We start from the raw sequence: 23,446 nt of genomic DNA, 5'->3' as shown, positions 1-23,446 counted from the left end.
GGTTCAGCCAACCATATTACTGAAGAGTGTACCTGCAATATAAGCAGAGAAGGAAAACTAAAGAAGCTGACTTCAGAAAACCGCTGCTTTCGCTGTACCATGGTGGGTCACCAGCCAAAACTTGCCGACGAAAAGTAAAATGCGGCAAATGCCAAGGAAGACATGTGTCTTCAATGTGTGATCCGACATGGAAGCCAAAGAAGGCCGAAATTCCAAGTAACACAAGTGCAGTCGCAATGAACAGCCTTCATACAAGCTCATACGCAAGTCTCGGCGCAGACGTTTTGCTGCAAACCTTTCGACTGTGGGTTATAGGGCACACGAAGTGCGCCTACATCCGTGGCATAGCAGACAGTGGTAGCCAACGCACCTTTATACGAGAAGACGTTTCCAAGACGCTAGGATTGAAAGAGCTTGGAAAAATTAGCCTTACTATCAACATCTTTGGACAGACAGGATCCCTTTCAAGGCTGCACCGCATCGTAGAAGTGCGACTGCGTAGTCAGTACAACATGGAGAACGTGATTCAAGCTATTGAAATTCCCTTCATTTGCAACGACGTACTGCAGGTGCCAGTGAACCATGAGTTCATAAAAGAGATTGAAGACAGCGGGTGCCCCATTGCTGACAAGCTATTCTCACCTGGAATGACCGCTGTACCTGGAATAAGCTTCCTGCTTGGAGCGGATCACTTGTGGAAATTCATGACAGGAGAGATTCGACGTTGTTCCGGTAACAGCGACTTGGTCTCTCTTGGTTCTACATTCGGATGGATGTTTCAAGGGCCACTCTTCTTCAGTACATCGGTCAACTTAGCCACACAAGTGAGCGTACTACGTGTGAACACCTCAAGCGAAACGACCGACAAGGTTCTACGAAAGTTCTGGGAACTTGAGAGCATTGGGATATTACCAGATGATGACAGCGTAGCCAAAGTCAATGCTTCGGTCCTGGAAGAGTTTCAGAGAAAACTCTCATTTGTCGATGGTCGCTATGAGGTTGCCCTTCCATGGAAAGAACATGGCGAGAAACTTGACAGCAATCGAGCGGAAGCTTTAAAGAGATTGTTGTCACTCGGAAAGAAAATGAAGCGTAACCGTGATTTCGCAATAGAATATGAGTCGACCATAAGCAATTATATGAAGATGGGACACGCTGAACGGGTGCCCAAAGAACCTGAAGAAAGTCACAATGTACCATCTAGGATTTATTACATGCCGCATCATGCCGTCATACGAAGCGAGTCTACGACTACAAGAGTACGTGTGGTCTTTGACGCGTCAGCCCATGGACCTGACTACCCTTCCCTAAACGAATGCTTAGAAAAAGGTCCCAATCTGCTGACTGACTTGGTGGCTCTTATCATACGAGTTAGGATGTATAAAATCGCTTTAACGGCCGATATAGAGAAGGCCTTTCTACAGATCGGTATTAGACAGGAAGACCGAGACGCCCTGCGGTTTCTCTGGTTCAAAGACGTTCCAACTACAGCAAATCCGGAACCTGAAATTGAAGAGTGGAGGATGACCAGAGTTCCCTTTGGAACCGCAGCGAGCCCATTTCTACTAAATGCCACTTTGCAACAACACCTGACGTCCATCGAGGGCAAATTACAGCCTGCAGGCCAGATGTTAGCTGAATCTTTTTATGTTGATGACCTTCTCGTGGGAGCTCCAACAGAGGAAGAAGCTAAGCAAATCTACCGGAAAGCCAACGTTATGATAGAATCAGCAGGTATGCGTCTAAGAAAATGGGCATCAAACTCGAAGGCTCTACGTGAATTGTTTGCTGCGACTGAGGAAACCGACATTTCTTCGGACTCCGTGAAAGTGCTCGGACTTATATGGAACCCGTCGACAGACGTTATGACGGTTGCTTCAAAGTCGGCGCTTGGATTCTTGCAGACAGAACGAAAACCGTGTAAGAGATCTGTTCTGCAGACGGTGTCAAGAATATTTGAACCAATGGGAGTGATAGCACCTTTCATTATACAGGCGAAGCTACTCTTTCAAGAGCTGTGGAAGAGAAAGGTTGATTGGGATGATGAGCTACCAGAAGATCTTGGTATACAGTGGAGTAAATGGTGCTCAGAATTGCATCAAATTCAAGAGACGGCCATCAATCGTTGGGTGGATGCTTTGCCAGGAGATGGAATTGCGCAACTACATCTGTTTTGTGATGCCAGTCAGAAAGCTTATGGAGCCTGTGCGTTTTTGAGATACGATGGACAAAACAAGACCATCTCTACGGCCCTCCTAATGGCTAAATCAAGAGTAGCACCGCTGCAGAAAGTAACGCTGCCCAGACTCGAACTTCTGGGAGCGGTGCTTGCTACTAGGTTGGCGACATTCCTTATTAGGACCCTCAAGACATTTGAACATAATATAGACGTGACCTTCTGGACCGATTCCACCATCGTGCTGCATTGGATCCGAGGAGCGCCATCCCAACGGCAACAGTTTGTTGGCAATAGAGTGTCAGAAATTCAACGCAGCTTTGACAAAACTCGATGGCGACATTGTCCTGGGACTGATAACCCCGCAGATTATCTTACACGAGGCACAGCGTTGGAATTCCTGAGCCGCGACAAACTATGGTGGCAAGGTCCATCCTGGTTAAGAGAGGAGGAAGCAACATGGCCGACGAACACACCTAATACGCCATGTGAGGAAACAGACTTGAGCGAGTCAAGCGTCGTGCAAGTCTTACATGTGAAAACATTTGGGCCGATTTTGGGCCTTCAAAGATACTCGAACCTTACAAGAGTCCTGCGAATTACAGCGTGGGTCTTAATATTTATTCAGAACTGTCGAAACAGAAGCCCTCGAGAGAAATTATCGAGCATAACAGAGAAGGACATGAACAAAGCTGAAGACTATTGGATTAAAGTAGTGCAAGAAGAAGTATACTTGTAAGAGATTGACGAACTCGAGAAAGGAAAATTGTTAAATCAACGGTCGAGTGTGAAGACACTCCATCCTTTTCTGGATGCGGAAAGGCGACTACGTATAAGAGGCAGACTACAGTTAACGCAAGAAACAGAAAAGGTGAAGCATCCTGTACTCTTGCCTCCGCATCATCACTTCACTAAACTTCTTGTCCGTGACTGTCATCGGCGCGTCCTTCACGGAAGTGTACAAGACACTCTTACTGAAGTTAGAGAGAACTTTTGGATACCTCGTGGCAGACAGGTCGTGAAGAAAGTTATCGGCGGATGCAACACATGTGCGAAGTATAGAGCCAAACCAGCGAGCGCCCCTGTGGCACCCTTACCGCGTGAAAGAGTGTGTCGCTCCGATCCCTTTCAGACTGTGGGAATAGATTTCGCCGGTCCGTTGTACGTGAAAACGGACAATTCATCTTCAAAAAGTTATATAGCTCTATTCACGTGCGCTGTCACAAGAGCTATACACTTAGAACTGATCTCCAGTGTATCAGCCGACAGTTTCATGCTAGCATTTCGAAGGTTCACCTCACGTCGTGGATTACCTTGTGTTGTATATACGGACAATGCACAAGCCTTCAAGAAGACTTCAAAGGAAATTTCGTCTTTATCTAGTGCCTTATTCAATGGCCAATTTCAAGAATATTGCTCTCAAAGAAAGCTTGAATGGAAGTTTATTGCAGAAAAGGCCGCATGGTGGGGAGGCTTCTGGGAGAGAATGATAAGAACAGTGAAGTCCACCCTACGGAAGATACTTGGTCAGCAAAGACTCACGCCGGAAGAGTTGACCACAGTCTTGTACGAGGTAGAAGCCGTGATAAACTCCAGGCCTCTCACATACTTATCATCGTCACCAGAAGAAATGGAAGTACTAACACCAGCCCATTTCTTGACTGGTAAAAGAATCACTGGCATTCCCTACCACAAACACGAAAGCGACCTTTCAAGCTCCAAGGCCACAGTTACAAAAAGATGGATTCATCGCGCACAGCTAATTGAGCACTTTTGGAAAAGGTGGAGAAAGGAGTACCTTCTGAGCCTACGTTCAGCGCACCATGCCAGTGTTCAAGCTCAAGAATCTGACAGTCTTAAAGAGGGTGAATTAGTGCTCGTCTATGAAGATAAAGCACCGCGGCAGCTTTGGAAGACAGGAAGAATCGTAGAGCGATACCGAGGACGGGATCGGAACATCAGAGCCTGTTCTGTGAAGCTAGCCAACGGCTCTGTCATACGAAGAGCTGTACAACATCTCTACCCCATTGAACTTTCCTTGTCTTAGATGATTCGAACTGCGCGCCTTTTCCGGGGGCGGAGAATGTTGAAGAATTCTTCTATTGTGCAAGAGCGCGAGCGCGAGCGGACACAGAGAAGAAAAAAGATGGTTGATCCCTCCGTCATAGGAATCGGAATAACACGAAAGTAAAGCGTGCCCTTAGAGAAGTAACTGAATGTTTACTGTACATTGATATAAGAGAGTTTGTACAATGTAAATTGATATCTGGCACCTATAGCACCGTTTAACGTGGATGCACCCACTTTGATGATTGGTGGTGCATCTCCATCCCGACTACTAACGTCCATGTTAAATGATTAAACAAACCCTTGTGGTAGCTGTAGTAGTTAACGGTGAAAGCGTAATCAGAGAACGAGGAGTGATAGCCAGAACAGCGTCAGATATTAGACGCAGAACTTGGTCGCCATCCCGCGGCATGTTAAAATGTGATTGAACACCACGGCCGGACTAGAGGGAAACGCGAAGCGCGTCGTGCTGCCCCGGTAGCCCGGCCGCGATTTTTCTCGGGGCGAGCGCCTGAGCGGGGAACGCAGGCGCGCGTCGCAGAGCTATTTTTGGTTTGGATTAGCGTGATGCTATGAGCCAGGCCGACGCTTTTACGACGCTTGCGCTAAGATCGCCACCTCGCGGTGTGTTAAGGCCTTGACAAAATTGAACTTCTATTGAAAACGCGCCGAATGGGACGTACGTGTAACGCGTTGCAGGTGCTAATCGTGGAGGCCACGGTAATGAAGAATTGCTTTACCTTACCGCTCTCAGAGGGCAACACTACCCCGCCGACCGGGAGAGTGGTAGATATAAAAGGCGCCTTTGTAAAGCCTCTATAGTTTGTGACCGTGGCGCAGTGGATAGCGTGCCCGGCATCTGTTATTGCGGACCTAGCGGTCATGGGTTCGATGCTCGTTAATGGAACTTTTTTTCTTTGCCATCTGATCGTGTAAATTTTTTCGACGTCATTTCCGTGACGGAAATACGTCACTGAAATCTTGGTGGACCCCGGCATAAAACACTTTTCGTGTTAAAAGAAGATCATCGGCAGCGTTCGCCATGAACACTATGTCAGTGCTATAGTCTGCTTGGATGTAAATATATTCATTACCTCTCTCTCAACTGGCGTGGTTTATTCTACAAGTGAAAGACGAAGCACTTTTCCCTCCAGGTCGGGAGTATCTCTTTTCCATACTTTCATTGCTTTGGCTTCGTTCGCGGCTTTCTACTTCTATTCGAAGGTACTTGAGCAAACCTTGCAAGTCATCGTCTGCGCAAATGTCACGGCTGCTACCAGGTGTCTCGTTGGAAGATGATGCACCGCTGGCTTGATCCCGGTGGTATCCAACAACGATGTCTGTCGGTAAAGCCCTGAGCAATATGTCGGTCATCATCGTGGCGTAAGTAGCCGAACTAATGTTGAGGCCTTTCAATCCGCGTATGTGGCATTGGACGAAATCGTACAAAGTCCTCAAGCCCTGGACGTCATTGGAGCGCGTGACGTTCGGCAGCTCTCGTAAACGTCGCAGGTGCTCCTGAATTATGAGACGCTTGTCCCCGAAGCGACTTTTGAGGATGTCGATGGCATCATCATAACACTCTTCCGTCGCCTGAAGGCCTTCTATCGCTTTTGCCGCTACGCCACCCAGTATGTTTCTTAAGTAATGAAACTTCTCTCCCTTCGTGAGTCCTTCATTCTGGTGAACTGATGCCTTAAATTGTTCCCAGAATCCAGGCCACTTACAAATTTCTCCAGAAAATGTCTGCAACTGAAGCGTTGGTAGCCTTATGGATCGTTGGGCACGATTCTCCTCACGCAGTTGAACCATAGGCGTTGCTGCCGGTGGCGCTGTCACGGACGAAGGCTGGCTAAGTCGCAATAGTGCCTGTCTAGCCTTTAATTCTCCGATCGTTCCTCTAGCAGCACCTTGGTATCTCATGACCGCCTCAAATTCCGCAGCGAACTCCTCGTCGGTAATGTGCTCCTCTATCATCTCGTTCAACTTGTCCAGCTCCGCGTTGTTCGCTTCGAGTCTTTCGGTCAGTGACGCTATAGTGCCGATGTTGTCGCTTTCTAAAACGCCCTTAGCTTCATTGATGAGGCGCGTGTTCATTTGTCGACGCGACGTGCGCTTTTCTTTAAGTCGGTTCATTGTCTCTCTCTCGGTTGTGATTGCTGTCGCTCACCTTCACATTCGTAGAACGGAGCTTGCTTTCACTTTCGTTGATGGGCCTGCTTGAAATCACAGTCCTAATCTGGCTTTCCGTTGCACCGTTGACATCTCTGTCACCGGCCTGGTTGGCAATGTCCTCCGCTGGCTTTCCGAGAGGCTGTCTTCCGGTAGGGAGGGTCCTGGCGCGTAGAACTCCCGACGGGTCTTCGGCACCACTTGTAGAATAAACCACGCCAGTTGAGAGAGAGGTAATGAATATATTTACATCAAAGCAGACTATAGCACTGACATAGTGTTCATGGCGAACGCTGCCGATGATCTTCTTTTTCTTCTCTGTGTCCGCTCGCGCTCGCGCTCTTGCACAATAGAAGAATTCTTCAACAGGAGGAACAGCTGATTTTTTAAATTTTTTTTCTGAGCCAGTATGACAGCAATCACGGGCCGTTCCGGAGTGTAAACACACCTTGGAGAACGTTTACTTGACATTCGAGAATCATCGAACCCCACTTTAAGGTTACTGCCAGGAAAGGGCATGCACTTTTTTTTTTACCTCGGTGACATTTTTGTCCGGCCAACTCGAAAGTAGCTTTCGTGTGTGTGTGTGTGTGAAGGGGGAGGGGGAGGGGAGGGGGCGGGGTCGCGTCTTCGGGCGGTTCTGCTGCCAGTCCCCATGGCCTTGTCGGCATAGAGAAAAGTGGGGGAGCGGACTTACCGTAGCGCGTGGTTCCGCGAAATTTTCGAACGGCGCGAATCTGGTGCTTGACGCGCATGGGACAGAGGAGCCAACGCATGACAACGCCAGGGGCCGCAGAAAATGATTGAAGAACCGACGTGCTAACCAACGAGATCCCGCGTGGTGGCTTCCCACTGGTCTTCGACCCCAACGTAACGGCGAAGAAGTTACACTTTGTTTCTACCCCTTGGCAGTGAGCGCCTTGCCACGTGCAGCATACTCTTCCGACGTTTTATTGGTTTTATGATCGCGTGCTGCCGACTGCGAAGCTGCAGCCCAGTTCCTGGGAATGTCTTCCTCATCGCGTGGTCTTTAGCGGCTGGCTTGATCGTCTCGTTAGTATCTCGTGCATGCCGCTGGCAGCTATCAACGACTATGTCTTTTGACGTACGCCCGGTTGCGTGGATAGCGGGGAAGAGGACCGGAACTCAGTGGACGTGGTTGCTGCAGTGGCGCCTGTCCGGTGCCTTCGATGGTTTCGTTTGGGCAGGCATCCCTTCAACATGCGAGCTATCTTCGCGGCTATCGGTCTATAACATTTAATATGGTGCAGTTCGTATGTAATGCAATAAACGATAAGCGCACATCTTGCGCTACATTCTTGTTGCGCCCGCTGAGCCTACCCTCGCCCCTACGACCACGGTTGACTTGTCCCTATTTGTGTACAACACGTCAGTACCCTTAAGCACTTGATGGAACGGCTTTTAAACATTGCCAACGAAGTGATGACGACAAAACAGGTTCCTCAGTCGGATACGAACATCGAGATGTGACTATTGCTGATTACTAAGTTGCGAGTATGTATTTTGGACCTTATTTTCTACTCACACTGCGGTATTGAATCAGCACTCATTAAACACCTATGTGTTGTTCTTTTCTTTGTGGTGTCCTGCGCAAGAAACTTATTTCTATTGGTGCATGTGTGGGAATTTCTATATGAATGTCTGAAGCGCAGTATTATGACAGCGCATTTGAAGACCGACGTGGAAAGTGCCCCATGTGTTGCACCTGTAATAGACGAGCACGAAAATCAGTGACGTAGGCAGAAATATTTTTTTTGGGGGGGGGGGGGTGCAGCGGCGTAGCCAGGGGGGGTGGTGGCACACCGGGCCCGTGCTCCACCCCGAAATGTTTTTCTGCCATAGCACACAGAGCAGAAAATAACACTCGATTACATCTGCCTGCCCGGCCCCCACTGCAGATCAAGGAGGTGGTCCCCGCGAAAAAAATCTCTACCTACGCCCCTGCGGGGGGGGGGGGCACCTCCTTGATTAGACATTAAGTCTTGGCAGATAGGTTGGGTCGAGTGTCATGTGCTCTCTATCCCATGAAAAAAAAAAAAACTTCCGGGGGGGGGGGGCACGGGCCCGGTGTGCCCCCCCCCCCCCTCACTGGCTACGCCACTGACGAAAGTTGCAGTTAGACATGTGTGTAGTGTGGCCGGTGGCCTCTAAAAAAATTCTTCTAGGATCGTTTTTTAGAATAATTTTACCTACATGTAACCTACTTCCGGCAATATCAAATTCGTAAAATATGTGTAGCTCAATGTCAGCTTTCAGTTGCTCACCTTATTTCGCCTCAGGGTTATCCTACACTATATTCTGACTCAAAATTCAAATGTAACGAAAATGTAACGACACGTTCCAATTTTCGGAAAGTAACTGGAACGCGATCCTTTCTCAATGAAGGAACTTGTAACGGGAACTCGTTTTAAGATTCGTAAGGAACGAGGAACGAGCCTTCGTTCCAGTTTTAGAGGAACGTGTACAACACTGGCAATGGCACTGTGGAGCAAGTCAGAATAACGATAGAAGCTGCTGCACAGCGTAACGTTACACAATGAAGTGCAATTTTGCGGGGCTTAATATACCCAATGCTAAGTGGCGAGTGTAAGCCCTAGGTCGTACTGTTTCGCGCACGAATGACGGAAAAGTTGGTGAAAGCAGCTGGTATACGCGTTGGCCATTGTGTGTTCTCTCTCCCTCTCTCTAACACATGTCCGCCTATCAGGAAGAAATGAGTAAAAATTAAGTTCCTTCGATATCACGTACCCTAGCGTGGTATTGTACGTTTTGCTTTCGCGCTCATTTTGATAGCCACAGAAAGAAAAAAAAAAAAAAAGCTAATTGCAGTTTATTAACGAGAAGAGTTCTGCTGTACAACATGAGTATAGAATGAAGGAAAGAAGTGGAAACTTTAAGGGCTCGTTTTTTCTTTGTTATACACAGCATTAATGAGCACTAACAGACAATAATACGAAGGAAAGTATAGGGGACGTTGTTAGTAGTAAATGTAACGTAAATGTGAAGAAAGAAAAGTGGCCAAAAAGATAGCTTGCCGCGGGCAGGGGCCGAACCTGTGACCTTCGAATAACGCGTTAATGCTCTGCCAACTGAGCTACAGCGGCGGCCATCCTCCCGTCTACTTTATGGGGTATATATGTGTATTTAAACGTGGGAGCGTCAGTCAGCGCCGCCAGTAGCCATGACGGGTCAACTGCCAGCTCGTAATATGTTCACGTGCTACGTGACGCCAACAGGCGAAAAAAGAGTGTTCCACACTCGCCGTCATGGCTACTGGCGGCGCTGACTGACGCTCCCACGTTTAAATACACATATATACCTCATAAAGTGGACGGTGGGATGGCCGCGGCGGTAGCTCAGTCGGTAGAGCATCGGACGCGTTATTCGAAGGTCGCAGGTTCGGTCCCTGCCCGCGGCAAGCTATCTTTACGTCCACTTTTCTTTCTTCACATTTACATTACATTTACTGCTAATAACGTCCCCTATACTTTCCTTGGCAATATTGTCGGCTAGCGCTCATTAATATTGACTATAGAATGACAATCTTAAAGGGTCCTTTACACGGTCACCCAACGATTCGCGGTTTTCAGCGGAATATAGTAGATGGTTCATTATGCCTATACATACATATAAAACGGTCTGGAAGTGAATATTTAGATCCACCATAAGCCCGAGAAGTCGCCGGCGATAAATCCCTCCCACACCGGCGACCGCCATTTTTCCATGGCGCGTGTAACGTCATGTGCTGCATGCAACGGAGCCATCGCCTTCCACCAAGTCAGTCACCTGACCAAACGCGGTCAGTGCGTTGCTGCTGCTCCGCTGTGCCATGGTTTGAGCCGCTGCTAATCGTTTATTTCCAATGCCAAGCTGAACAAGGCTGAAATAGCTCGATTGTACGCGCAGCAGACCGCGAAATAAGATCGTTTGCCGGAATGCAGAAGCTCCCACAGCAAGCAGCTCATTACATCACGGCTCGCGAGTGCGCCAGTGTTGCCCGAGTCTTACAGCATTCGCGTGTTTGCAACAATATTCAAATACAAGTTAAGTGCCCGAAGAAATGCGCAAACATTTCGCCAGCTTGTTTGTGAACGTACAAGGATTGAACACACCACCGATTATGATAAAAAAATGGGCCGGGTATCTGCGTGCTTCGCTGCAAATATCGTCGAAAGACGATAGTCTTCTGCCGGGCGTACTACATGAGTCCTGGTCTTTTCCGCGGCCACCCGTGATGCTGTTCTCGTACAAAGTTTTTTCATCAAGCGGCCATATATGTTTTGCCTTGCCTTAGACAGCGCCTCCTCCATGTTGAATCGGCCACATCTGGCTGTCATTGATAAAACAGAGGAGGCGCTTCGTGAGATATGGACGCCATCTAGCAGTGGCGCCGGGAGTCATAAGCTTCTGCAGAGCCCAGGGCCACAGCCAAGTGGCAGCACCATATCGTCGGCAGAGGGCTCTTGTGCATAGCGTCGCATTTTCAGTGCAGTTAAGAAACACTAGGGTCTTTAGAATTACGTATCTATGTATTTTCTACTAAAGGAACACACCACCTAACACTTACGTATTGATGTTGTGTCTCAGATGTGGGTACCATTTGTTTTTTGGGCGACAATGTTCACGAGTATGAACGCAGCTACCAGTTCATGATGGCTGGGCGTTCAGCAAGTGGTTAAACTTTGGCCGAGTGGCTGCATCGTGTGACAGACAGACAGATAGAGAGATAGACCAAAATTTCTGCGTTCAATTGAGTATCCCAAGAAAGACTATCGTCTTTAAAATTAGGTGCCATGGCCCCTTTAAGCCCAGAGGCCTGCAGCAGTATAACGAGTTCCACACGCTTGTCCAGAACAGCGGAGCGGTGCGTTCCCGACTCTACTGGCGACGTCTACCGACTACGCCTGGTTTGATACAGCGCACATCTAATGATGCGTCATTGGTGCAGAGCACTGCGTATATTTTGGGTGACCTAAAAACCACGTGTCCTCGGTATTCGCCGTTTATGCAGTCTGGAATGTGACGCTCCAACGATCTAGGGACGCGTGTTGAACTCTATACGAATAATGCGAAAGAATAAATTACGAAATACCGGCACCTCGTTGACGAAGCGAGTCGGTCGCCTGTTGACGCCTGCGATGGGGTGGTCGCGAAAACGGTGCAGACGTCTGAGATCCGGTATGGTGGTGTATCTTCACCGACGAATGCTGCACTCACAGTATAGAGCGGAATGGCCATATCTTCGAACGAGCGTATCGCTATTGGGTGATCTCATACATGTTGGCTGCCGTAGAAACAAGGACGGGTCATTCAGAGGCCCATTTTCGCGTCGTTGCTAATAAAATTAGGTTCACATCTCGCTCTTGAAATGTTGCCGTCCGGCGAGGGACGATGCATCTGTTATAATGACTTGATATGGGCGACGATGCCGTGGTAACAGGGACTCATAAATAGGACGGCTTGTATCTATCGTCGCACACCTCCTTAACGACATCCCATATCGCGAAGCAAGTGTTGCATGGTGAGAAAAATGACCCAATTTTTACCAACGGCGACAGGAATCCACGTATTACATTTAAAATTAATAGGTGCCGGGGCTGCGCGTGAGGAAACCATGGTATTATCGCAAGGCAGGTGGTAGTTGTTACGGTTAATTTTTTTTAACCATCTAGAGTTTCTCAATGTGCACCCTAACCTTAATACGCATGTGTCTTATGCATTCCGCCCGCATCACAGCTGATAATTTAAACCGCGATGTCTGGCTTACAAGGGACCACGGCGGCTGTAGCTACTATGGCGGCGAATCACATAGAGAACAGTTGCACAAACACGAATACATTGCCGTTGAAGCGTCAGTACGCAAATAAAAGTTCGGAGGAAGCACTACGCAATGTGGAAGAAAGGATGTTTCAGCTCAATTAACGTGAAACCTAAGAAGGGCCGTGTATGTAGTGTGCGCCCGTGTAGGCCTTTTAAACCATTGTATATGTGTAGGGCGGTAGCTAGAAATAGAAGCCAAGATGTGAGGGAGGTAACAGAGGCGGATTTGACTGCAAAGGCGGGTCACCTTTCATTATCTTGTCGTATAAAGACACAGTTTCTCAGCACGTTCACGCAGCACGTTACGCTTCTGTGACGTCATGAAAAAAAGAGTTCATATTATCCATTTTTGTAAAATGAGATGAAAGTAAGCGCTTGTGTTGTCGTCGCCTCTGTTTGTTCTTGTTTGCGCGCGCTTTAGTGATCGGTGATGGAAAACCAACTAACCCTCGATAGATAGATACAATGTCGCAGAAGTTCGCTAAGAAATGCTTCCCATTTAATTGTCTTCTTAACAAGAAGATTACAACGAACATGGCGTAAATATTCGTTAAAGTATTATTCGCGAGCACGAGCACTCCAATCGGGAACACATCGTCTGGGTGGTTCGGCTAAACACAATTACAACAAGCCTCCCTCTCACAAATCCCGAGCAGGACTTCGTGTAGCGTCGCACTAAATAAATACCAGAGCAAATAGCAAATAAAAACTTAAGACAAGAGCTGAATGAGAATGATATTATCGAGGACGTTTCAAAGAAATAAATATTTCTGGAAAATATGCACGACGTGCTTTATTCAGGATCCAAAACATCATTTAGAACTTCACCCACGTGACGTAAAACACACACATAAAAGGGAAAGGAGGTTAAACAGTGCAGTATTTATGCACTCAATGCTGACAGACTCTAGGTTTCATGTTTATGTGTGGCTGTGGCACGCACTCTTGTTGCCCTTGTCAACCAATGGAAAGGAGCAAGAAACACTCGCACATTAAAGCGAAACTCTAGGCACTCCACTGACCCGCGTGCTCGTTTTTATTGAAGACAGAGCTTGATTTCTATCTTGACTCCGTCTATTACTCTGCCCGTGTTCGCCAGCGAAATGTCTGTGCGGTGTAGGAGGCCACAGTGTGCCCATGAGTCTCTATGGTGCTCACACTCGCATTCCTTTGGAACCGCCCACACTGAAGCAATCTTCCCTGTTCTCAGATTGTACGCCTTGACGAAGAAAACAGGCGGCGGACACCCAGAGTCTCCACGTATCCCATGAAACGTGGTTCCTACAGAAAGATTACAAAAACTAGTAGTACGACGAAAGACTTCAAGTGTAAAGTACGCGTCCCTCGTGTGCAATACTGTGATATCAGCCAACTTGGATTCAATGGATGGCCAAGAATTGGGAAAATTTGCGAGTGTCAGAACATATTTAACGGTTCCAGCCAGTTCCCTCCATGTAACTGTCGTCGAAAACGGCCCGGTTAACTCTAAATGACATCCAACACCCGGAAAGGTATGAGTAATGGCATGCTGAGGATAATCTTGCGAGGCCATTTTGCGCATGGCTTGAAGAACACCTCGCGGCAGGTCCACAAGGGGTTCCGCCTTTGGACGAATCAAATTTTGCTTCGAGCGGGATCGGGATGTTCGGGATGTCGACGACGAGCTTGCTTCCACGGTCCGATTGCGCTGAGAAGTTCCGTCTAGCGACAAAGTCGAGGTACTCGATGCTGCGACTTCAGCAGTCTCTGACCTCGCAGATGCTGAGACAGCGTGAGTGATCACGGCAGGCCTGGGCTCCTGGTTTCTGATCTGTTCAATGAGGTCATTCATTTGACACTGAATCTGAAGCAGCAACTGCTCGTGGTTCGCGTTTCTCATCAGCGTCTTCAGTTCTTCAAGATCAGCCGTCCCGTCCACAAATGCCAGTGATCTAGATTCCGATGAAGTGTTCTCCATGACTGCTAAAGAAACAGCGGCAGTGCATCCGGCTACGTAGTGTGTTGATAGTTCCCTGTGCAGAACTTCCTCGCCGCAGCGCAAACACTCCACGGTGTGGAACGTGCATTCTTTCTCGTAGTGTCGCAGCATATCTTCCATGGTTTCCTGAATTTGGCATCCATGTGCTTCATTCCAGCAGTAAACCTTCGTTACGGGAAGAAAAAAGAAACAAACGAAGGTAATCTCTTTAGGTGATCTGCGTTATCTCTTCACTGACAGACGTGCACGACAGTTTCTGTGATAGTGTCGCATTGCACTCCATTGAGATATACATAATACAGTCCTACAAGTTCAAGAACTCTCGTTTCAACACAGCACACAAACCGTCGCGGTCCAATCTTTCAATATAGTCTACGGTTTTTCTGTCTCTTTTGGAAAAGAACAGCTGAGGCTGAGAGGGAATTTTATCAGACAATTGATTTCGGTATTCTTTTAAAGTTTACTCATTAACACTAGAACTAATGTTTGTTTGTTGTTTTTTGCTCCTAAACATTTCTCTAATGATAAACATTTTTCTAATGACCTGGCTGTTATTCACACCCTTATTTACAAGGAAGCAGATAAGTTTTACCAGAGTAGAATTTTTGGCCTGCCTATGACGCTTTATTGCAAGTACGCTTACAAAACGGTTTATCAAAAGAAAGGGACCTCAAAACATGGAGGACGCTTGAGCTTCGCCTTCAAGAGCAGAACGCTCTAGTGTAATCGGGCCCCATGCATATCGCTTTCTTAGTTGATAGCCTGGCTTCGGTTCTCGGTGCGCGCCTCAACTGTGTCGAAAGGAAACGAACGACTGTGCGTGTAACGTTGGCCGTTCGAAACTATCCTAGAGTGCCTACTGCAAGAACAGTTGTTAGTTGGCCACTGCACCGTAATTCTTCCTTTTGAGAATCAGCGAAGGGCCCACTACGCATCTGTGGGCAACACGTGAACCTACGCAGATGCTAACTTTGTTGATGCTTCTGCAGCTGATGATTAAATATGTTTGAGTACTTTGTAAGTAGTGGGCCTTTAACACAGCCACTCATTGCGCAATTCGCATGTTTTGACGCCTAGCGCGATTCTACGCTTCTGTCACGAAATATTAAATGTGTTAAGAAGACTCTTCCCCTACATGACATTAATATTTTTTTTCAGAAGGAGTTTCAGGCAATGCACTGCTCTAGTACCCTATAAGAACATAGTGTTACTTGAAACTTCTTCGTGTGTGAGTCTTCTTTTACGCTTGTAGAGACGGCCTTCGATATCTTCTTCGCTACGTGTGTACATGACGGACCTTTGCAATGAATACCATGAAAAAAAAAAGATAGCATGGCTCTATGGTAGAACTCAGGCCGTCTGCGTGGCAAGCACGCAGATGGCCTGCGTTCGATTTTCACCGAAACCGAAGATATTATATATAGACGCTCGTTAATCATGAACCTGTTTTAAAGTTATTAAAAGGCGCCGCGACGTGGAAAGTCATTTGCGCAGGAGCTTCGTAGCACACTGAACATTTTATTTGGTTTTGCTCGCAATTTGATATGGCACGAGCAGCGATTGTCCGCAGCTTGCAAAGGGGTTGTCATAGGCACTGCACATTTGAATAAGTTTTTTACTCAAGGACCCACGACAACGAGGATGGATGATAGATGGATGAAAGAACATTATTTAGGTCCAATAGGTCGCGCTAGTATCCTAGCCCGAAGCGGGCCGCTCCCACGTTGGGACCGGAAGACCTAGTCTTCTGGCCGCTTCGCGAGCCCGTTGGACTGCCCATAACGGTCCCTCTAATGTCGGTCTGCGTAGAACTGCGCCCCACCGCTCTTCAGTGTTTTCCTTGTCGCTGCGTATGAGAGATTTATGAGCATATGAGTGAGATCTATGGTGTCGTGGAATTTATCGCATTTTACAGGAGTGGAGAACTCCGGATAAATCTTGGTAATTAACAGCGGGTTCGTATAGGTTCTTGTTTGTAGGAACCTTAGCGTAATGGCCTGAGCTCTATTTAGTTTACTGTGCGGTGGGGCGAAGACCCTGCGTCCTAGCTTGAAGTGCTTGGGCATCTCATCGTAAGAGAGGAGGTTATCCCTGCAGTCTGGAAACCTCAGCCTCTTCTTGCCTTGTGGCTGCATAGTTGGCAAGTCCTCGGGCAGCATTGTGGGCAGATTCGTTGAGATTCTCGGGAGCACCGTTGATTTCTCCCATGTGAGCAGGAAACCAAATGATCACGTGTGGTTTGATTACCTTTCCCTTGGGAATTGCCAGAACCTGTCTGAAAATGACTCCTTTGACAAATGCTCGGACGGCTGTCCTATAATTGCTGTGGATCCTCGATCTATTTGAATCTAAAAGTGACAATGCGATGGCTCCTTGCTCAGCAATTTAGGATTCTGTGGTGTAGGTGGAAGCCGAGTTGACGAGTTCACCTTTGCTGTTCACAAGTACTATTGGGAAGGCTCGTTTATTGGACATGAAAGCCGCGTCGACAAACGAGCATTCTTCAGCCTGATCTTTAGTTTTTTCTAGCAGGGCTTTGGCTCTGGTTCACCTTCTGTCATAATGTCACCCCACGGTGACATTATGGATCGGGTGAACATTCCTTAGAACAGGCAGAACTGTTATATTCTCCCTCAGATCGTTGGGAATTTCTTTATGGTTGTTAGCTATTGCTGTAATTGGTATACCAATCCATGTGAGGATGTGCCGTCCTGATCGCGTGGTGGGGAGTCTGACGAAATGCGCTCTTTCTTGTTCCTCGGCTATTTCCTACATTGCATTGTGCATCCCTAGCTGCATGAGTCTTTCAGTTTCGGTGTACACAGGTAGCCCAAGAGCTACCTTGATGCATGGCTGCTACGTAGGCGAAGTGACATAGCACAAAGGCGTGAACTAGTCTTACGATGTTCTCTTCTCCAAGCCCTTGTCGGCGGTTAGTCACTCTTTTGATGAGCTTGATTGTGTTGTCCACATTCTTAGCGATACGTTATATCGTGTGATTATTGGAGCCGTTGGATTCTATCATCAAGCCCAGGACCCGGATAGAATCCACCCTTGCGATGACGCTTCCGCTCATGGTATAGAGCGTTATGTCGTTCTCCTCTGGAGCAATCCATTCCCTGGGTTTAAGGACTCTTCTCTTAGATCTGTATAGCAGGAGTTCCGATTCCTTGGGTGGGCATCGGAGTCCCGTTGGAATGGGTACTCTTCAGTGACGTTCACGGCTTCTTGTAATTTTTCTACCATTTCACCGTCGCAGCTTCCAGTACACCAAATCGTGACGTCTTCCCCGTAATCGTGCACTCTATGCCTTCAATGTCTTCGAGTCTTCTGGCGAGACCTATCTTAGAGACATTGAAAAGGGTGGGCGAGATGACCGCTCCTTGGGGTGTACCTCGGTTGCCTAGCTTCACTGTATCTGATGTTAGGTCCACAGCCTTGAGCGTTGCCATCCTTCTACTGAGAAAGGCTTCGAGGGATTGATAAAAGTGACTACCCAAACCAAGGTTCGAAATGGTCTTGAGTATAAAGGTATACTGCATAAGATCGAAGACTTTCTCCATGTCTAGTCCCAGTATTGCTCTCCTGTCTCTTGTCCTGTGGCGGATTATTTGGTTCTTGAGTAGGAGCATGGCATCTTGATAGATAGACCAAGTCTGAAGTCAAGTCTCAAGCCGCTGGCTCGTTCGCGTCTTCACGTACTGACCACGTATGGTATCTGGAAACGTTGCTTGCAGTCTTTATCGGCCGTCAGGTGGGGTCCTCCGCATAGGCCACATTTCGGTTAGCATTGGTGTGACTCATCTGGCTTGGGTGTACCACAACCCCTGCAAATTGATTCTTCATGGCTCGGACACACATCCGCTCGGTGGCCCAACTTGCCACATGCGTAGCAGACGTCCACGTGCTTGCGGTAGAGAAGGCATCTCACCAGGGTCGGCCTGTACCTTACGAAGTTTGGTACTTTAAGACCATCAAAAGCGATGACGACCGTACCAGTGTTCTAAATTCTTTTCACTGCGAAAGCTAGCGGATTCCTGTCGTTGAAAATGTTACTTTCCAGGACCGCAGGACCATCATTGGCATCAATGTTGCGTATGACACCATTGCACGTGCTGTGCGGAGCCGTTTTGTAGGCGCTGACTTCGAAGTCTTTGCCTCCAATCTGGATTAGCCTAATTCTTGAGTCCACGTTGTGCCTTTCAGGAGTGCTAGCAACTATAAAATTCTGCTGGTAATTGGGATAGATTACGTCCTCGTTGGTCTATGACGGGTTGAGCGAGGCCACCTCGACGACGGCCCTTCCAATTATAGTGGGCCCAGTCTTGGTTATATTAAGTGCTCCCCTTGGTATGATCACAATTCTGATGTGTTCCTTCGGCATTGGTGGCATTCGAGATGCTCTAACTATACCGTTTTTCAATTTATTGCCACCCGTCTTGATGCTAGGCGTCTCGCTGATGCAATGACCAGCCTGACTCGATGTGCTTACGTGGCGGTTGACTCGGCCGGCTACGGCGCTCGATCTTTTCGACGATGCTGTTTTCCAGCCATATTCCTTATTAAACTCTTCGAGGGGTAAATCCTCTCCTTGCACAATCAGCTCCGTCATCGCTGGCTTGTCGGGAGTAGGCGCCCACCCTTCCCGCGGCAGCGCCGTGTGGGGTGAAGGCCTATCAGAGCGTTGGTGTGGTCCAGTCAGCGTCTCAGAAACTGGAAAATTGTCCGCCCACCGTCAAAATAATGGTGTCGTAGAGATGCACAGCACTTTACACTTTGCTTGGTGCACTTCTCAAGAGGGTGGGTGTGATTTTCCGGCCGAAAACATTTCAGAAATCAGGAGCTGACGTTTGCACATCTGCCAGTGGTTCTTCTTCTTCGTCATCCCTCCCAACGAGGAAAAGCCTGGAAGGAATTTTGATGGCATTCCTGCGAGAAACTGGGCTTTTTACCACACCGTGACAGGTCTCTACTATTCATGAAATGCTCCGGCGGAACGATTGCCGGCCATGTAGACCAAGCTAACCCGGCCTGCTGCACCACCAAAACCACGACAACCACCATCAGCACATCCTCTGCAGAATGCTGCTGCTGCGATCGTACCATGTTTTAATGCACTAAACCTCCGGAACCTTGCTCACAAGTCTCCCTGCGAGGCAGCAGTTCCTTCGTATTGTATCAAACGTTAGTAAATTTTTTACCAATGGCGCCGTTTCTATTCATCGATCTATAATAATAATAATATCTGGGGTTTAACGTCCCAAAACCACGATATGATTATGAGAGACGCCGTAGTGGAGGGCTCCGGAAATTTCGACCACCTGGGGTTCTTTAACGTGCACCTAAATATAAGTACACGGGCCTCAAACATTTTCGCCTCCATCGAAAATGCAGCCGCCGCTGCCGGGATTCGATCCCGCGACCTTCGGGTCAGCAGCCGAGCGCCATAACCACTAGACCACCGTGGCGGGGCATTCATCGATCTATCACAAAACTGTCATGATATTATTACTTATATACGCTTTGTTTACATTTAGTGCCCAGCATTCTGTGCCCTTACACGGCCACGTTACACAAAACTGTTTTGCCGGTCTTCTGCCATCACTGGCCTTTGAACCACAAACCATATTATGTCATCATTATCATCAAGCAAGTGTTCCAGCACAGAGCGATGCTAATGCTTGAAACTGTGTCGGGAAAAAGCCGCCACACAGGCGTCACGTAGTGCGAGCAGCCGCGGTAACACACATAATACTCCGTAACAGAAACATAGAGTCGCAAAAGCCGCGAAACCTTATGAATCTTGCAACCCGCGGGTGGTTTAAAGGCCCACCCATTACAAGGCGCTCAAGAAAGCATCAACAAAGCGCGCATCTGCGGAGGTGCGCCTGTTGCCTTACGGACGCGTATTGGGTACTTCGCCAATTCAACGACTGATGAATAATGGCATAGTGGTTACTTCGCATGCTAACTTGCAGTAGGCATTATAGGACAGTTTAACAGGGCCAATGTTACGCGTACAGACGTTGCGTTGCTCGCGGCACGGTTGAGGGGCCCACCGAAAAAGGGAGTCTGGCTAGCGAATGAGGAGGCGATGCAAACGGGGCCCCGAACATGCTACCGAGTTCTATACTCTTGAGGATGATGCTCAAGTGTCCTCCAAGTTTTTATTTTCAAAACTGGATAACCTGACTGGACAGCTTATGTTAATACCTGGCTAACCGAATACGCAATGTCCTGCTTCTGGGCGAAAATATATTGAATCGCTGTAACCCGTGGCGCGGATATGGAATAAGAAAGACGAAATCAGTCTCGGGAATGTCGATAGTGCGTGTTGATTTGAGCAGCAAGCTGCCAGAAAGCCATGGACAAAGCGGTTTCTACGCATACACACTGAAAGTCTTTTATGACGTCTTTTCACCACGCCAGTTCAGTGTTTACTGAATGTCATTTGAATATCAGTCTGCGTCGAAACAATCTTGCTATTCTACCGATTTCTTACAGCTTTCGAAGCTTGTCAAGAATCTATCGACTTATTCTCGCGCTTTGAGACAGCAGTGGCTGTTACCCGCGAAATAACGTTCGTCGAACGACCGAGTAACTAGGCCCATTTCGACTTAGTGATATGCACAGTGGTCAACTCTTATGTCTAGAACGACGGAGCGTCGCGCTCGGAACAGCACGCGCACATCTGCAGTTCGAAACAAGCGACATCTCAGCATGCGCGGCGCCAACGATGTGCCTGCCTTGCATTTTCCTTCCTCGTTTATCGCTGCGGCCGCGATAACCCATTTGGCCGTCAAAGGCGCTGTCACCTGTACACCGGCGAAAAAAAAAAAAAGATTGCAATCTCCCGGATCGGCACCTTTTATACAGTGTACTTATTCTTGGTTAGTGGTAACATATCATACTGAGAACGATTCGCTTCGTTTATTTTTTGCTTGTTTTATGCTTTTGCGTTAAACCGTTCATACACTATAAGAACTCTGACTATCCTTTTATTTACCAGAGGCACAGGTGTAGCAGCCTTTTTTTTATTGACGTGATGCAGGCACGTTGACTCTTTAGGAGGGTCGTGGGACGCACGACTTTCCGAAAGAGTCAACGTGCCTCTCTAAAGCGAGTGCTAGACATGTGACTCTCACATGTATAAAAGAAGAGTCAAACGACACCCTTTTTTTCGTAGCGTGTAGTGCTTTCGACGGCCAAAGAAGCGGTTGTTGCGTGCGTTGTGATAAACACGGATCAGAAATGCAAGGGAGGCGTGTCGTTGGAGCCGCGTATGCTCAGATGCGGCGTATTTACGACTACAGGTGTCGCTCGTGCAGTTCCGAGCACGACGCTCCGTCGTTCTAGATATGAGAGTTGACCACTGCACCAGAAGCAGCGCAATAATACGTCCAATCCTACAACATTTCGTCACGTGGTTCCCGTAATTTAAGAGCTCGACTTAAGATATACCGGAAAAACAAACTTTCTGATAAGTGTTTACTGTATAGTTAATAGGCATACGAGTTTGCCCACACGAAACGGCCAGCCTTACACAGCTGTGCCCGCAGATACTCAGTAGTACTAGTAACGTGATCGAAGGATTTTCCCAAAGAAAGGCCATAAAAATTTTCTCACCTTCAAGGCGTTCGCTTTTCTAGTAGGAAAATCATAACTGTCACATTCATCTTCCTCGAACGGCTCTTGATCCAAGGGACACTGCCCACGGCATCCCTGGGAGCTGGCTGTGTGGCACGACTGGCATAGAAGGTGGCCGCATGGAAGCACCAGTATCCTCCTGGGAATCATGCGGCAGAGGCCACATACACGCAGATTGGGCACTTCGTCGACAAAGCGAGTCGGTCTCCAGTTGACGCCAGCGACGGCGTGGTCGCGAAAACGGTGCACTCGTCTCAGATCCGGCATGGTGGTGCGAATGCAGGCGTGGCTGCTTCGTTCGCACACAAGAGCGGAGTGGCTGTTCTTGCCAGCGGTGGTTCTCGCGGATCGGTGGTCTTGTGCTCTTCCGCTGTCGCGTAGCAACAAAAAGAGGTAAAAAGGGGCAATGCTCCTGTTATCGCGAATATACCGTAGTGTTCACTTCTTGCGAGCGGCTTTCCGTCGCACGTGGGTGACGAAATACGCATTCATAATAACCGAAAGTAGCGGCTTTTCTTTTCGTATGTTGAAGCAAGAGCTACAGATAAGAAAAGCTTTCGCTCTTCGTTTATCGTGTACCGCCATGCGATAGTAACCAGCTAAGCAAATGTGTTGAAATGTGATTGGAATGCATCTGACTAAGAAGGCTTCTACGAAAGTAGTGATCAATCAATGAATCAGCTCATTATTCATAACAAAACAGAGTACAGTGCGTCATATTTATACAGCTGGGACTCCATAACTCAGCTTGAGTTGTGTACGGGGTCCCTATGACAGTCAGTAAATGAAGGAAGGAAATGTTCGAGGGCTCGTTTCTGTGTTTGACACGACTTTAATGAAAACCAGCAGAGTTGATGCCTTCAGGCAGTATGCGAGGGCATATTGGTCAGCTGTCCGCTCGTTAAAGGTTCACGTGCCTTGTGGCGCCATCTGACAAAAAACTAGCAGCTGTTCCGTGTACGAATACAACCGATGAGCGAAGCCCCTTAGAAAGGGGACGCAAACGACTATGCACCTGATCTCGCTGCTGACTCTCATGAAGGCGGTAGGGTGGGGAGCAAGTGGGGAGAGCGTCTGCTGCGCTCGGTGGCGGGAACGACTGAGTGAGTGAGTGTGAGGCGCGCGCAGCGCAGGGAGAGGGAGACAGGTGGGAGAGGGGCGCGAGCGTTGATGCGGCAGGAAGCTTCGGCGGCGGGGACGGAACGCCGCGCGCAGCATTTCTTTGACTTTTTGCGCCGGCGCCGGGTGGGGAGAGCATCTGCTACTACTTTCGACAAAGCTCCCGTATATAGTGCGCATGAATGATGGTGTTCATTTCACAATTCATGATAAAGGATGTGGAAGTCAAGGTGACCATTATAACCAGTTGTGAACAGATCTTATTTCTTTCAACCTCGAATTCTGGTTCGCTAGAACCAAACCGCTCAAGGCCTAAACATTTCCTCTTAAATCGCCGGCCACTGCAACTTAAAGCGATGCTTAAGATAAGGGAGCTGCGACGGCGGGGTGCGGGCCAAAGGAGCTTCGCTCCTAAAAAAAAAAACATGGCTGATCCCTCTGTCATA

The 23,446-nt window shown here is 48.1% G+C and overlaps 1 protein-coding gene across 1 annotated transcript; it reads right to left on the bottom strand.

Annotated features, from left to right (window-relative positions):
• Positions 1-464: 464 nt before the first annotated feature.
• On the bottom strand, positions 465-22,148 carry LOC119406287 (uncharacterized). Its single transcript, XM_037673021.2, has 4 exons — positions 21,861-22,148; positions 14,008-14,399; positions 6,414-6,615; positions 465-494 (listed from the first exon to the last, which is right to left on the bottom strand). The coding sequence occupies exons 1-4, from the start codon at positions 22,146-22,148 to the stop codon at positions 465-467; spliced, it is 912 nt and encodes a 303-aa protein (XP_037528949.1).
• Positions 22,149-23,446: the final 1,298 nt, after the last annotated feature.

This window comes from Rhipicephalus sanguineus, chromosome 10 (assembly GCF_013339695.2).
Source record: "Rhipicephalus sanguineus isolate Rsan-2018 chromosome 10, BIME_Rsan_1.4, whole genome shotgun sequence".
Classification (NCBI taxonomy): Eukaryota; Metazoa; Arthropoda; class Arachnida; order Ixodida; family Ixodidae; genus Rhipicephalus; species Rhipicephalus sanguineus.
Note: the sequence above shows the minus strand (reverse complement) of the source record. Positions and strands in the feature narration are given on the sequence as shown.